The sequence below is a fragment of the Rissa tridactyla genome, chromosome 6, assembly GCF_028500815.1.
Source record: "Rissa tridactyla isolate bRisTri1 chromosome 6, bRisTri1.patW.cur.20221130, whole genome shotgun sequence".
Taxonomy (NCBI): Eukaryota; Metazoa; Chordata; class Aves; order Charadriiformes; family Laridae; genus Rissa; species Rissa tridactyla.
The window spans coordinates 24,395,104-24,410,956 of record NC_071471.1 but is presented as its reverse complement, the minus strand read 5'-3'; the positions used below and the strand labels follow the sequence as shown (position 1 = coordinate 24,410,956).

Genomic DNA, 15,853 nt, shown 5'->3' with positions numbered 1-15,853 from the left:
TGAGCTGCTCGGGGGCATCGGTGTCCGAGTTTAGCAGTGCAGCCAAAAGGCTCTCTGGGAAACCTGGGTTCCAGTTTGGAGCCTCAGAGGGGGTTTATGGGTTTCCCTGTTCCTTGGGGTTTGGGCTTCTTTATTCTCTCTGAACTGAGGAAGCCTTCTAGAGATCACACACCCACTTTCAACCATGTTCTAAAAGTGACAAACACTGTTGTTTTGTCTGTTGCAGTACATTCAGAAAATTAAGAACAAAAAAAAAAAGGCAAACCCGAACTTATTTGCATAAACTTTCACAAGAATGCACGTTTCTGTGAACTAGGAATCATAATGATGCTGTGTATCTTCCATTAACAGGTGGAATCGCTTTATCCTCGTCCTGGCTGGGTTGAATTAGATCCTGAAGTGCTGTGGAGTCAGTTTGTTGGTGTAATAAAAGAGGCTGTACAAGGTAATGGCTTACAAAGTTTGAAAAAGTAATAGATTATTCATCAAAATTAGTAAAGTTAGTTAATTAGGTAATAAGGTTATTTTTGTTTATTTAAAAAGAAGTATTGAAAATTCATAACAGCACAGGTTTACAGCATACTTTAAGGCCTATTTGATCATTATGTAAATCACTTTTTTTTGTGGGGCCAGCTGAGGATTGAAGTAGAACCAGAAGCAGTGTTCATACTTGATTTACATGTTGGTGACAGCTCCTTGTTGCTCCGGCTTTGTGTACATGTATCCTTCCCTAGTGTATGTCTTCCTTTCTCCAGATGCCTCTGTGTACAAACAGAGAGTAGGCTTGTTTCCTCCTCTGTTTCCCTGCTATTCTACTGCCGCTTTGTGTGTGCATGGATGTAAGTCTATGAGAGAATGAAGTTAGGATGCTGCATAGTTGCACTCACTTGATTACAACCTGACCTTCCCACTTTCCCCATTCAAACTACAAACAGTTCTTACCATATGATTTCTGTATTATAGTTCTTCTCTACTTGTACTTTAGCCTAAAATTTCCTGCTATTCCATGCACTAAAACACAACTCCCTTTTCTGCCAAACTTATGATGGTTTTTTTTCCCCCTTTTCTGGATGCTGCTCTAGCCACGTGCTTACTCTCTACAACACCCACAGCTTTCCCATTATACCAGCTCCAGATCCAGTATGGATCACCTTCTATGCCACACTGATGCCATGGACCTGCCAGCTGCACCCCAGGTCGCTTTCTTGCAGTGCCCCAGCCTCCTTGTCGTGTGTGTGCATCATACTCTTTCATTCAGCTCCTCCTGTTCAGCTCCTCTTGCAGTTTGGTCTCCAAGTGTTGCTCTGCCTCCGAGCCTGGCTCAAGGCAAAACTGCTCTTGTCCCTTCCTTTGGAAGGCAGCCCAGGGGACAGGGAAAGTAACCATTACCAGGTGTAAGCTGCAGATGATTATTTTGGTCTCTTGGTCTGTTTTCTCAGCAACCACAATTTTTCTGTCACAAGAATAGCGATGCCACCTCAACCCCTAAAGACTTTGTTAGTTTCCTCCACTCCCATTCTGTGGGGCAAATCAGGAAGCAAGATTTTTCAGCTAGTTTTAAAAGGGGAAGCTTTTTTTTGTGGCCAAGCTGTGTGTGCTGTCAGCAAGTCGTTTTTAAGTGCCTGTGTAACGTAAGTGAGCGTAAGCCCACACTGCTGTCACAAGCAGCAGTCCCACCCTCCTTTTTACAGGGTTGTTTCAAGTCCAGAGCAGTCTCCTGAGTCAAGTCCCTGTGCAGTTGTTTGTGCCAGCAGAGCTTCACGAATATTTGTGCCAGCGCAAGAGAGGGTGTGGTACCAGGGCAGGAATGACTTGCTGAAAGCAGAAAGAAGGCATAGGAGCACTTCAGTTTACAGGGCTTGTGGAGCTAAAACTTGTGAGTTTGTGCACGAGTGGATGAGCTGATGTAGTTCGGTACTACCTAAAGGTGGAACCTGCATCTGGCTGCATGGTCCCAGCCCTCCCTCTCCCTCTGGTACTGGTTCAAGCCTTCCAGGAGACAGCTTAGCTGAAAAATGTCTGTGTTTGTGTTCTACTTTTTTCTCTTTAATGGAAGTTAGCTCTACTCACGTAGGCCCCTAGAAAGCATGGCAGTTGACACAGGGAAAGTGGTGGGAGCACGCAGGTTGTGGAGATGGGGAGGAGTAATGCATGCCACTAATCTGTAGTGAGCTGCTGTAGTACTGGTCTGGCTTTGCCTTCAGTTTAGACCTAGCTGCTGCTGAAAAAGAAATACTGCTGTTCTCAAGCCACTTGCTCTCAGGTCCTCCTCCCATACGCTCCTGCTCCCATCAGCACTTGTGCAGGCGGTTGGAGCAGGTAGCCTTGCGAAAGCACTGATTTAATTTCCAGCTGATTAAGGGCCATGATACCACTGCGTGTATGAATGCAAAGACCAGTGCAAGGGAAGGTGCGGAAGCACGTGGAGAGGTCAGCAGAGCAAGACATGCCCTTTCTCTGTGAAACCCCTTCTGTAATTGTCACTCAGAGGCTGTCGGTCATAAAGTCTGCAGTATATGCTTACGCAAATGAGTAACTTTGCTCATGAAAGTTAACATAAGAACATGCATGAGCAGGACCTACTTAACCTGTGATTTGGTCAAGTAGTGGGATTGAGCGCCCTTCAGAGTAGCAGTACTTTGGACAAAATAATAGGCTGGCGTTTAAGTGGCATTTCTTAATGTATGTTTTTTTCACATAATTTTGCTTCTGGAAGCATGTGTGGCAGTATTTGGGAAGCTGAACAGAGCTGCTTTGAAAATAGCTGTGGATGTATTTAATTATTTACTGTTACTTGTATTAAGACTGTAACAGTTATTTGAAGGTAAAGTTTAACAGCAAAATTGGTGCATACCCAAATTTACATCTTCATACTTCTGAATTTGAAGTATACTTTGCATTCAGCGATACATAGTTTAAGCAAATTTGGTCTTGTGAATTTTGAAAGATTGATTAAGGAATATAATTTTTAAGGTGAGACATATCATCAAAGTGATGTAAAAAATCATGGCATATTGACATTAATCTCTTTACTGCCTATAGAATCAATATAGTTTTGTTTCTTTGGGGAATTTCTTTCCATAATTTTATAAAGATGCTTTTTCTGTTTGTGCTTTCATTCACATTCTTCCATGTGAAATGCACATTTTAATTGTTTATATAGGCATATGTAACCTGCCTGCCTGTCTCTGAGATTGTTGAAGTATCAACAGGCTTTTCAGAAGGTGTAAAGAGCCAGTGTGACACAAATGTTTTTGTAGAATACAGTTCTGTAATGTTTCACTGTTCTAGCCACTTAGTTGGCCAGTCTGTAGAGATTTATAGTCTCTTAAATTATTAATTTCCTAAGTATTCCATAGGTTTTATAGTTATATTGGAAAAGTTGTAAATTTTTTTTGTTTCTTCTAATAAATGCTTTTTTTGGTATGGTTTGTTTTTGATTTTTAGCTGCAGGACTTCACATGAGGCAAATTGCTGGTCTTGGCATCTCAACACAGAGAGCAACTTTCATTACATGGCACAAGTATGTATATTGTGTGTAGTTTAAAATGAATTTGTATTCATAAACTGCATGGAAGAATGTAGAAATGTCAAGTCACCAGCTGAAAGCAACAAATGTCAGTTACTCGTGTTCTCTTGTGTTTGCACAGCCACACCTTACAGCAGTTTAGAACAGTTTTAAGTGTACATCCTTTTTGGTTTGTTCTTAATACTTTGGAAGAGATGAATACATACGTATTTTTTAATTCTGGTAAGAAGTCTCATACTCAAAATGTCTGCATGCCTATTACTAATTCCTCAAATCCTCCAGAGGACATGCACTTGTTTTAGGAATTGACCTAGTGTTAAGTGTCCTGATTGGAAATGCTGAATGATGTTGGATTTTTGGGGCACTGTATGTCCTGTTGTTTTAAATGGCGATGTTCAAATACTGTTTTTCAGGAGGACAGGGAAACCTTTTCATAATTTCATAAGTTGGCAAGACTTAAGAAGTGCTGAACTTGTGAATTCCTGGAATAAGTCCCTTCTGCTGAAGGTAAAATTGTGCTAAGCTAGATACTGTGTGGACATACTAGAACCATTTCATTGTTATGAAAAGTAAGGGCAATATATGCAATACTGCAAGTTTCCTGTTAACATGTTAATATGATGTGCTATGGCCTAAAAACATTTAACTGAGCAAGATTAGCATGGAAGATAGTACCAAAAAAAATGCAGTACTAATAGCCTAAAGGTAACTAATTATGGGGAAAGATATCTGTAGCTCTAGCACTCATTTTCTTACTCTTTAGTCTCTTTGTTGTGTTAAATATTGCCCGTTAACAGTGCTAGAGCATAATTATTGGATAGGTAGTTCTTGGTTGGCAGTGGTTTGGGGTTTTTTTTTTTGGTGGTGTGTTTTGTTTTTTTAATGTGCTCTTTGCTCAGATTATCTATAGAAGGTACATTTTATGCTGCTCATGGCTTGTGCTTCATAACTTTAGAAAAGATTTGCTCTAAGTGGAAAAACTGAAGTTACTTTTCCTCTAAGTGGAAACTAACTAGCACGCTCACAGTAAGAAGTTGAATTCTTGGGTTTGCCACTGTGATCTTTTGTGAATGGAAACTTGATTAACGATTAAATTTTGGTTAATCTAGTAGAATGTGATTGAGCCTGTCTGCTCTAGGAGAACTTTCATTGGAAATATATTAACGCTGTCAACACATCGTGCATTGTGCTCATATAGGTGACCTTTGTTCATAATGCGGAGCAGTTCCTATCAGTCTACCAGCAGAAGTCAGGAAAACAGACTTGCTCAATGCAGCTGCTCTTTGCTGTGGTATTTGTTGTGGGAAGACTATCTGTTGAAATCCTGTGTAAGGATTCTCTAACCGAATTTTAGCTTTCTGAATATAATCTCATGTCAGCAGCTTTCATCTCTGTTGTCATCCTTTAAAGATAATTGATTGGAAACCTTTAAAGGGAGAGATTAAAAATGAAGTAACTGTTTTCTTTTGAAACAGGTAATCCATGTTATTTTTACAGTGCTTCATTTCTTGACTGGGAATGATCGATATTTGGCACCAAGTTTTCTTACTTTTTCAACACAACAAACTTCTATGAAGTTGTCATGGGTTTTTAAAAACATCCATGAGGTAAGCTGGAAAGGGAAAATAATAGCTTTAAATCATAATAATGGCTAGTGACTTAGGTTGGTTGTAACTGCTTCAGTTTTTTCTTGCTTGTTCTTTTCCTCAGAAGAACCAAAATGAAAGACTTTTATCTGTGTTAATGTTCAAAGCGTGTCTACCTAAATATCTACTCATGTTTATATAACTTTTTCCTCTGATTCTGGAAATGTTTCGTAGTAAAAACTCTTCTTCATGCATGAGTAACATAATGAAATCACCTTATTTCACTTCGTATAATTACACAGTTAGTAATTGTACTTTGTTTTAAAGTTGTTTGCACTTTGGTTTTGCGTGACAGTTGTATTTCTTTTCAACCAGTGTTCTTATCTTTCCACTCTGCATTATTCCAGTGTTGACAGTTTCATAAATAAGATCATACTGAAAAACAAAACACTGTGTTTTATTTTGCGTTTTGTTGTAGTGTAAATTGGAAAATACACGTTAAAATAAGTTGTGCTGGAATAATTTAATGCACTAATGAGCACTGAGCTATTTTGTTGCTGTATTCTTTGCTCTATCCTTACCATTTTCCTTCTTTCTTCCTATTGTATTTACAAACTGGAGTCAACTTATTTTCTATGACAATTTTCAAATTATTTTTGAGAAAATGGTTATCATCCATTTCTACCCTGTGTAAAGAAACCCCGAAATCTTTTGAGTTTTGTCTGGTATTTTCTGTCACAAAACTAACTATTGAGGTCAAGTATAATTCTTTACTGGCATGTCTTTGTTACACCTATTGAAAATGTGAGGTGTGAATTTGGCGGATTATAGAATTCAAGGTTAATACAGCTGATGAGTTTTCAGTGCGAGGTGAATGTTCTCCCACGTTTTGTCAGCCACTGATATCTAAAATATGTGACTATCAAACCAAGAAGCTAAAAAATTCATGGCTCTTAATTACAGAGAATAATGTATTCAGTCATGTTTTGGGTGAATAGGTTTGTATGTCCTTTTTCCGAATTCTGTAGCTGTACACAGTATCAGTTCGTAGAAATTAGATGGAACCTGAATTTCCCATTTTAAAAGGGAATAAAATCCCAAAGAAAATAACATCTTGAACTCTTTACAGATGACATAAACCAAAAAACAATGGCTCTGCCTTTTTTGTTCTCAAGCACATATTTTAAAAATACACTTATTTCTTCTGTTTCTGTTAATTTTTTATTTAAGTGCAGTATGCAGGACTTCATTTTCTTTATTCACCACTCTTAGAATTATGACTATAAAGTTTCCTGTCTTAAGGTTCTATCACTTATCACAAAGAAAATGAGAAAAGGATTCAGGTACTGTGTTCCTCTTTATTTTACCCAGCTGTAAATACTTTTTTTTTTTTTTGTGTGTGTGTGTTTATTTGTTCCCAGGCTGAAGAAGCTGCCAGAAAAAATAACTGCTGCTTTGGAACAGTTGACACGTGGTTATTGTACAGATTGACTAAAGGTGAATGTTACAGTTCCTCTTAAATATTAATAAAACGTACCGGAATCGAAGTAATGATGTTCATGACTGTCATTGATATATCCTAGAATGCAGATACTTTTTTGACAATTTGTGCTTTTTTTTTTTTTGTAATTGATGTGTGGTAATATATTTACTGTTTCAAAAAAAACCCACTTCTGAATTAATTATTCTTTGGGCCTACCTGGAGGGTTAGTCAGAAAGGGAAGTAATTATTCAATATAATCAACCTTTTAAGCATTTAAAATTAAAAGAGGACTACCAAAACTAATTGGCCTTGACTGAAGAAAAATACCTGTGAAAGAAAAAGAACAAAGAATTGTTACAAATGTGGAAGAATTACAAGTTTCTGTCCAGAGGACTAATGCATACACAATTGGGTAGATGATGATAGAGAGTGATGCAGTCAGTGTGGTGTGGTATATGGTGTGAAAGGTACCTGCTCTCATCTAGACGGTTTCATGAGGGTAAAATAAGCTAATTAATGTTTACACATTATAGGGAGTGGCAGGTGAAGTTTGTGTGTTCGTTGTATTATTATGACTTTGCTTATAGACATTCAGTTTATATTTCATGGGAGTCACTGAGATGTTTAAAGAAAAAAATGTTTAAAATTGTTCTTAAATATTCGGATATCTAAAATCTTACTTTGTTCTCTTTTTTTTATTATAGGTTCTGTGTATGCTACAGATTACTCAAATGCCAGTGCTACAGGCGTTTTTGAACCCTTTACCGTATGTGCTGTTCCGAAAAAATGTTGCTATTTATTGTGCTTCTGAGAGAGTTGCTGACACTTTTACTTTTCCCATATTATTTCAGAAATGTTGGAATCCCAATTTGTGTAATTTACTTTCCATTCCAATGTCTATTTATCCTCCAGTGAAAGACACAAGGTAACTATGAAGGCATATTTAAAAGAATATGATACTTGTTAAATCAGTTGCCTTTAGAAAAATATTTCATAATCTGCACAGGCAAAGTAATATATAAATACACATTAAAAAAATATTTTGTTTTATATGCAGATGTATTTTTTTAACACTACATCCAAAACTTTATTTTTATTACCAGTATTTCTTAAAGCAATAGTTTTTAATGCGTTCTTTAAAATAAATCAGTGGCATTACCTTTCATCTGTGATGCAGACCCAGGCCTTATATGTTTGGATTTCATTTTAACAAAAAGGTCAATTTAGTGTTATGATGTTTCTCCATAATATTTGTTTCAAGCTTCAACTTTGGATCAGCTGACTCTGAAATATTTGGGGTACCTATTCCAATAATGGCAGTGGTGAGTGAAAATGTTTTCATACTTAAATCTGTGTATTTCTTTTCATTTCTATATTCTTTTTATCTAGCTTGGATTTAATACTTGCTTGTTTAGTAAGTATTCTCCCTTCCTTCTCTACGACTTAACTACATTAGAATTGGTTGTTAAATTTTTGTCCAAAAACTCGGTTTGCAACCTTAGGGGGAAAAGAGGAGAGAGGAACAGGAAGGGATTTCTAAAGGTTGAGGTCCAGTAAAGTTAGATGACAAAATGATTAAGCGCTGAACGTAGAGCTCAACAGAGCTTGGTTCTGCTCTAAGCTCTGGTAACGTCTCTCTCTGGCTTTAAAATCAGTTTTTCTATATAAAGTTGTGCAATGGCTTCCATCCTGGCTTGACTTCAGTAAGACTCTACACAAATGTGAGAGTATTTGTTAACAGATCCACTTGTGGTAACTTCTATTTCTTTTTTCAGTAAACATAAATGGAGAATAACATGTTCTTGCCTCAGTAGTTAGGATTTGGATAAGAAAAACCCCATTGTTTTTGTAAAGTGATGACTTGCAGAAAAATCTGCTTGAATTGAGCTACGTGGAAAAAATGTCATCTAGCTAACTTGAATTTCTCCTACTATTTTTAAAGAATTTTAGGCTCAATTTATCTGTAAATTTACTGTTTGGCCAAGGCACAAGCATAAGTAAATGCATTTAAGAACCATCATCATTATTGAAAAAGTGAGCATGGAATAATTTGGTACGGGAGGGGCAGCAGAGAAAAAGGAAGGTGAGACATCAAAACTTCAACTTTGCGTTTGGGGAAAGAGGAATTCAAACCAAGCTAGTCTGTTCTGCTTCCTGGGATTGCAAATGCCCCATTTATCCCTGTCAAATACCAAAACATAAAATATTTCTTTTGTTTCCGTAACACATTTTCCAGTATTGCAAGCAATACTACAGACCTTCACATTATGTCCAAACCTGGTGTAATTTGATTCTAATGATAAATCAGACTGTTGGAATGGCCTGAAAATACTTAAGAAATTGTATGAGTCCTCTCTTAATGTTCAGTTCCTTTCTGAATGGTTATTTGTATTCAGAACTCTGAAGCGTTTGCAATATTTTGAAGTCCAGCAGCATTGTAGATTGGTAGCTGGTAGCTAACTCATCACGTTGTTTGTGTTGGTACCTGCGGCAGGTAGCTGACCAGCAGTCAGCTATGTTTGGAGAGTGCTGCTTTCACCCAGGAGATGTTAAACTGACCATGGGAACAGGTGGTTTCTGGAACGTGAATACTGGAGAGCATCTCTTTGCATCAAGGAGAGGTAAGATAGTGAAATTTTGGTTTAGAGTATTTCACGTTACGTGACATCTGTTAATGATGAGGTACAAACAGGGATAAAACAGTGCTTTGCTTTTCCTTCTGTCTTCGGCTGTAGAAAAAACAGCTTGAAAGCATTTTCAGAACGGAAGACTGTAATTTTTTCATTACAAACGTAGATCTTGGTTATCCAGAAATATGCTTCTCAAGAAGAGAACTTAAGTAACATCACTAGTAATTATGTCTGCTACCTGCATCCCTCCTCTTTTTTTTTTTTTTAACCTGTTCTTTTTCCTAGCAGTATAATATAGTGCAGGAATGGAGAAAAAGGGAATTGGTCCTCTGGCTTCTCACATCAACATGTTGCAGTGGATTGCTGTTAATGCAGGATTAGCAATTATTAGTTTTCTTTTAAAATACTAGAAATGGGCTCCCCAATGTGTTTTTAGTTTTTAAAACTTTGTTATGAACATTTGTGGTCTGTCAAGCTTGTTAATTTGCCATAGGTGTCAAGAGAGCAACAGACAATACTGAAGTAAATTTGCCTGCAGAGTCTTTCTCTGTCTGTCATATTTTTAAAGAGTTACTAATTTCAGGAAGCCTGCAGTTTAAAATGGGAGGGGTTGGGGCTGAGGAGGGAGGACAGCAGTGTGCTGAGGAGACTTTTACCAGCTGAAGTCTGGAAGGGCCTTGGCAAATACAGGAGATGTGTCAAAACTCAATAGCATGGACACTGAATTCCCTATGAATGCAAATGCTTTTTAGGCTAATTAATGATGTCATTGTGATGATAATTTTACTTAAGAAATCAGACATATGTAGTCTGTGGAAATATAATGGCAAAAACATGCTGTAAGATTTTTCCTTTTTTTTTTTTTTAAAGAAAATATATGGCTGTTTTGATCTGATAGGAGTTGAAATCTCTAAGGCAATGCTGTGAAACTTTTACTGCTTTAGGCTGTTATTTATATTAAAATTATTTTCCCCTATGTTCTTTGGCTGATGTGTGGTATGTTTAGTAGGACAATTTAGGTGTCTAGCTTTCTCAGTGCCCTGGGCATGAAATGTAATGTGTTCAATCTTTAAAGCTGACATATGTATTTAAGACTGCAAGATGAATCCCTGCAGCATCCTTGTGCAAGCTGTTCATTAGCTGCTGTTCTAGTTTCTGATCTACATTTAGTTGCTATATGTGACAATTTCAAAAAAAAAAAGTTCCTTTGAGATCAGCACTTCTCACAGTTCAGTGGTGGAAACGTGTTTTATAGATTTTAATTCTACCTCTCTGTCAGTCTGAGAGTTCATAAGAACTGTGTTCATGCCAAGTGTCATGTTGATCCGTTCCTTAGGGGTAGGTGATTTTACACTACTAGAGTTTCTAGTGTGAGCATCTTTAGGAAGGCCACCTGAGGGACTTCTCTGTCCCTAATTAACTGTCCTTCTCTAGGACTTTTGGCTCAAGGAATTGTTTGGTCTTGCTGCTTTGCAGCTTCACCTTTAGTAGAAAATAAAGATCGTAAGGGAGACCTGCACCAAGGATCTGGAGATATGTATATCACCTTTTCCTTTCAGGAGTCAAATACAAACTTTAATCTAAATAGGTACTGCTAATTGCTTTCCCTTGTAAGCACCAGGGTGCCTCCAGCACTAACCAAGTTTCTGCAGTTGCACTAGTACTACCATGCCACTTTTTTGGACATGGGTAAGCAAACTGGAGATGATTGTGTGAGAGACACCGATTATATCAGCAAAGTCACCTTGAGAAACTAGAGAGACTCTCTAGATCCTTCTGGTGCTTTTCTGGTCCTATAGTTATTGGGACTCTTTTACCTTTGTTGTGTTACCCATGATCTCCAAGTCCTGACCAGTGTCCCATAAGATCTGGGTACTTTTTTTCACTTCCACAGTTACAGTACTTGGGTTGGGCGAAGTTTTTATTGCAGTGGCCACTGAACGCTTAGGTTCTTATCGAGTGACCTCAAAAACCATTTTTCAAGCTGCAGTGCTAGAGAACTTCTACTGTTCAGCTAGGTAACAAAGTCTTTTTGCTTTGGCATTAAAAGCAGTATTCTGCAGGACTTTTGTGCTATGTCCTTGCTAATACCGATATCAAACAAGAAGGTCTTTGTGTTCACACTGTCAGTTTTAAGTAGTATGTCTCTCTTTTCTTTGTTAAGATTTCAACGTATTGGGGGGGTGGAGGGGGGAGCAAAGGGGAGAGCAAATCATCAGGTTTAGCCTCATTATTAGCTGTTTATTTCTAATGTAATAGTATGTTCAAGCAGACAGCTCTTTGAGAGATGCTGTACAAATAAACCAACAGTGTTTGCTCTGTGTATTTCTGCCCTGCTTCTGAGAGATAAGTAAAAAAAATTTCAGAGTCATTGAATTTTTTTTTTTTTGAGTCACTGCAAAGCTGAAACTATTTGGTGGAAATCATAACTTCCTGCAAATCCCATCATGTAAACTGTAGAAGTGCTAATCTTTCGTAGTTAGAGACAAAGTATGTCACCAAATATTTTTTTAATGAGTTTGGATATTTCTTTTGTTGTTTGTACTAGGCAAACATACAGGTAAAACGCTGTAGTTAACTGGTAGTAGCCTTTGTTGGGGACAAGGATGGGCAAATTGTGAAACTTGGTTACTTTTTTCGCCTTTTATGTGAAGAAGCATTGCATATTGAAAAAGCAATAAAAAAGTATATCACTTTCATCCTCTTCTGTAAATATGATCTGTGTTCTAAGTTTGTGTTGCCTTTTTTTTGGTGAATGTCTGGTTTAGTGTTTGTGCTTTCCATCTGAAATCCAGGCCTTCATGTTTTATGTTTTGGGGAAGTAAATTCTGACTTTTTAAAACCATTGGTGAAAAATAGATTGAAAACAAATAGGTAAATGTTGATAAATTTTTAAGTTTATACAATATCTTATCATTTAAAAAAAAGTGCAGATAGCTCTTCTCTTTAGCTTAGAGGGGTTTGGTTTTTTTTGTAATTTGATAGTGAATTTTTTTTTAGGTTAACTTTGGTTTAAGAAACTGTTGTTAGAGTTTCTTGTAATTCCATTACTAAATTTTTAATCAATGTTTAACCTCTATCAGTGATGTTTTTTTAGCTTTAATTCTGCAAAGGAATTGAATACCTTTTTTTTTTTTTGGTTGGGTTTATTGTGGGGGGTGCTTGTATATGTTTTTCTGGAAACAATTAATTTACCTAGGTATTTTGTTTTGTTTCATGGAAAATAATTTAGGTCTGTATCCACTGATTGGTTGGAAGATTGGGGAAGAAGTTGTTTATTTAACTGAAGGCTGTATGTCAGACATTGGCACTGCCATAAGATGGGCTCAGGATATAAGTAAGTAGCTCTTTAATTTTATAGAGGGTTAAATATGTTACTACTCAAGAAGCTAGTTTATGGGGTTTCAGTTATGTTATTTGGCTTGGTTTTATTACCTGTAGTTGAAGAAAGTAGCCCACATGTTTTGGACAGTGGAAGATGCACAGTCTCATTAGTAGGTTCTCTGCTAAGCATGTTTACTGCAGGGAGTTTGATGTGCACGATCGTCTCATCAGGATCTGCTTCTCACACCCTCCTACCTATGTTGGCTTTTATTTTCCTGAAACATTTTACTCCTTGCTTGCTTTCTCTTGAGCATGACAAACATTCTGATGCTTTCTTTTGTTTTTTGTTTTTTAACCTGGTATCCAGACTTGAATAGAAACGTTGTAAAGGAGACCTGTCTAAAGTTAGATGTGTGCTGTTTTCAGGGTATTTGGACTTGAATTTTCAGTTGAGGAGAAGCACGGAGTACCGATTAAATCTAGGTAGCATGATTGTAAAGGCAGTGTTCCACAAACAGTCGTTGTAATGCTTTTGAGAGATCTATAGCTGCACATCTCAGAATTAATAACAGGCTTGAGTTATATGAAAATAATGTGAAGAACTTTATTATTAAATGTAAAGGTGTTGTGTATGTTGTTTCACATAGAAGTACTGTGCCTTTTGGCCATGACTGTTATGTAATGAAAAGACTTGTGTTCCAGGTTAATAAAAGACTAAGAAAAATACTATCTCTTTAATAGTTGATGTTCAAAACCACTGATTGTTTATAGGACGACATTTCTGAGTATTCTAATAAACTATTTACTTGGTTTACTTAGAAATTTAGTACACTGGAGTGCAAAAAAGGAATTTAGTGTCTCAAACTTTGGGTTACCTGGGAAACGTTTTCCTGAAATGTAGCTCACCACAGAATTCCACAACTCTCTAGTAATTTGGTGCTTGTGCTGATAGTAACATCTTTGGGAGGAAAAACATTTTTTATGTTTTGCAAATCTAGGTTTTTATCATACTTAGGGTGCCGTTGTTAGCTCCGTTCCCATTTATGTCTATTTGGAAAGGAAATGACCTCTTACAGGATTTGAAGATTAAAAGACTATAATATAAAAGGATCCTCTCTTATCTGTTAAATCCTATTCATTTGAATAGATTTTATTTTTTTTAATGTGACTGATGGACATGAAATACAGGAGAAGTAAACATTTCCCCTGGAATACGTATTCTGAGAACATTACAAAAGGAAATAGTCTAACTCTAGATTTTTGTCTCTTAGTAATATATGAAGACATTGAAGTAAATAATAAAAGCATATGACTTATGCATCTTTACAGATCTTTTCACCAATGTAGATGAAACAGAAAAAATGGCACGGAGTATTGTTGATTCTCAAGGCGTTTGTTTTGTTCCAGGTTTTCAGGTAAAATTATTGTTATTAATGTAACTGAGAATATATTTTTAATAACACAGTTAAAATTTTAAATTTTACGTGTTTAAATATAGTAATGTTCATCTTATCACAGTATATATTCTGTACTACTCAGGTTCTTATTCTCTGTCCCTCACCACAACGTATGAAGATCACCGTCATATAAGAATGCTTAAATGCTACACTTCCCCCATGAGAAAACCCCTACAAAATAGGAAAATTACTTCCATTTTGCAGATGGAGACACCTGGGGGACAGATAAACTAAATGGCTTGCCCGCAGCATCTCAGGCAGTGCCTACAGAGGCAAAAACTTATCCCGTAGCTTTTCTGCCACATGCTTAGCACTGTTCTAAAATAATTCATTTTATTCTGCCTCTTTTCAAGATGTAGGTTGCAATTCATCAGAATACTTAACCGTACTTAAATGTGAGCAAGATTGCAAGTCCTGGTGTTATGAAAAGCAAAGACAGTAATATTTAGACACTCCTTTCTAATTCAGATTAAAATCTGGATATCATTTTTCCCTTTAAAATAGGGTTTGTACCTTGTTGCTGAGCACAGTGTGTATAGTAAGGAGTTCCTGGCATTTGTTCTCCACTTTAGTCCCCTCCATTTCCCAGTAGATTGCTTTTACCTTCCTCTCTATTTGAGGAACTTCCTGCAATTACTTGATCCCCTCTGGGACAGAAGCTCTGTGTTCTTTCTACTTGCTTTCTGTTTTACACTAGAGACTTGTGTATCCTTACGTCTGTCCTTTCCACCTCTGATTCATGATCCCTCTTGAGTTTCATTACAGATGTGAGTTACTGTCCCTGTGCAGAGGCAGCAACAAGGGTGATAGTGATACTGCAGTTCAGTCTAGCATATTAGTCTGGATTGGAATTTATGAGAATTCCAGTTAATACATCACGTTAAATGACAAACTGTGATAGCTGGGGAGCTGCCATACTGCCTATTCAGCTACAAAGCAGTTGCTTCCAGTATGGGTTTGACAGTTGGTAATAATAGTTTATAATTTGTCACGTCAAAATATGACAGAGCTGCAAGTCAGAGCTCTTAGTCAAACCTTCATACAGAATGATTTGCTCATGTAGCCATTGCTAGCTTAGGGACTGTGCAGAGCCCCAAAACTTTTTCATCTAGTTATGCCACCTTCCTAAGCAATATGAGATAATCTGACTAAAGCACGCTTTCAGTAGCATGTCAGTTGTCAATATGAAAATATCCATGTCTCCACAAAATTTTGTTATTTTTTCTTCAGTATTGCTGTCCAGGAGAAACTCTGTGGTGTAGCCCAGGTCTCCAAGTTGTCATTTGGAATATTAGCATTATGAACTGTATTGGATGGATGGACCAGGCAAGATGAAGGGAAAACTGTTGCTGTGCTATGGGTGTTGAATGTCTGCCATCAGCTGGTTCTTTGAGATGTATAGACGTATGTTTGAACCTGTCAAGTGTTCAAAAGTTATTGTGTTACCCAAACACAGAAAAGCCATTAAAATGAAATCATATTCTTTCTTTTTTTTTTCTTTTTCTCAAAAATCACCACCTTCTTTTTCTCTTAGAAGTCTTAGATAGCAATTTGTTAGTTTGAGTGCGTACATTTTAGAGCTACTCAGAATGTTTTTGACAGCTCATCTCTGTGTTGGTCCAAAAGTGTGTTTTATTTTAATCTTCATTGGTCTACCGTACTTGGTTTGATCATTCCCAGGACTAGTGTTTTTTCTAAAGAAATTTAACATTTTTAACCTTACCTGTGTGTAAGGCCTGTATGTTAATGGAACAAGGCAAAGAAAAATTTCATTTCTTCTGCAAGTAGCCCATCTACCTTCTCTCAAACAGCTGACCTAATAATTATTTTTAGGGGTATAAAGC

General features: G+C 36.9%; 2 protein-coding genes across 9 annotated transcripts in view; both read left to right on the top strand.

Annotated features, from left to right (window-relative positions):
• The window catches only part of XRN1 (5'-3' exoribonuclease 1), a 43,432-nt gene extending 42,987 nt beyond the window's left edge, over positions 1-445 (top strand). For all 8 annotated transcript variants that reach the window (XR_008466871.1, XR_008466870.1, XR_008466868.1 and 5 more), the window contains one exon: positions 352-445. The gene's annotated coding sequence lies outside the window, so the exon portion shown is untranslated. The remainder of the gene's footprint in view (positions 1-351) is intronic.
• The window catches only part of GK5 (glycerol kinase 5), a 29,751-nt gene that overhangs the window by 919 nt on the left and 12,979 nt on the right, over positions 1-15,853 (top strand). Inside the window, exons 2-12 of the mRNA XM_054204471.1 lie at positions 352-445; positions 3,448-3,523; positions 3,943-4,036; positions 5,005-5,136; positions 6,537-6,612; positions 7,303-7,364; positions 7,450-7,523; positions 7,860-7,920; positions 9,093-9,219; positions 12,461-12,565; positions 13,882-13,967. Of these exons, the coding sequence (XP_054060446.1) occupies positions 352-445; positions 3,448-3,523; positions 3,943-4,036; positions 5,005-5,136; positions 6,537-6,612; positions 7,303-7,364; positions 7,450-7,523; positions 7,860-7,920; positions 9,093-9,219; positions 12,461-12,565; positions 13,882-13,967 (987 nt within the window). The remainder of the gene's footprint in view (positions 1-351; positions 446-3,447; positions 3,524-3,942; positions 4,037-5,004; positions 5,137-6,536; positions 6,613-7,302; positions 7,365-7,449; positions 7,524-7,859; positions 7,921-9,092; positions 9,220-12,460; positions 12,566-13,881; positions 13,968-15,853) is intronic.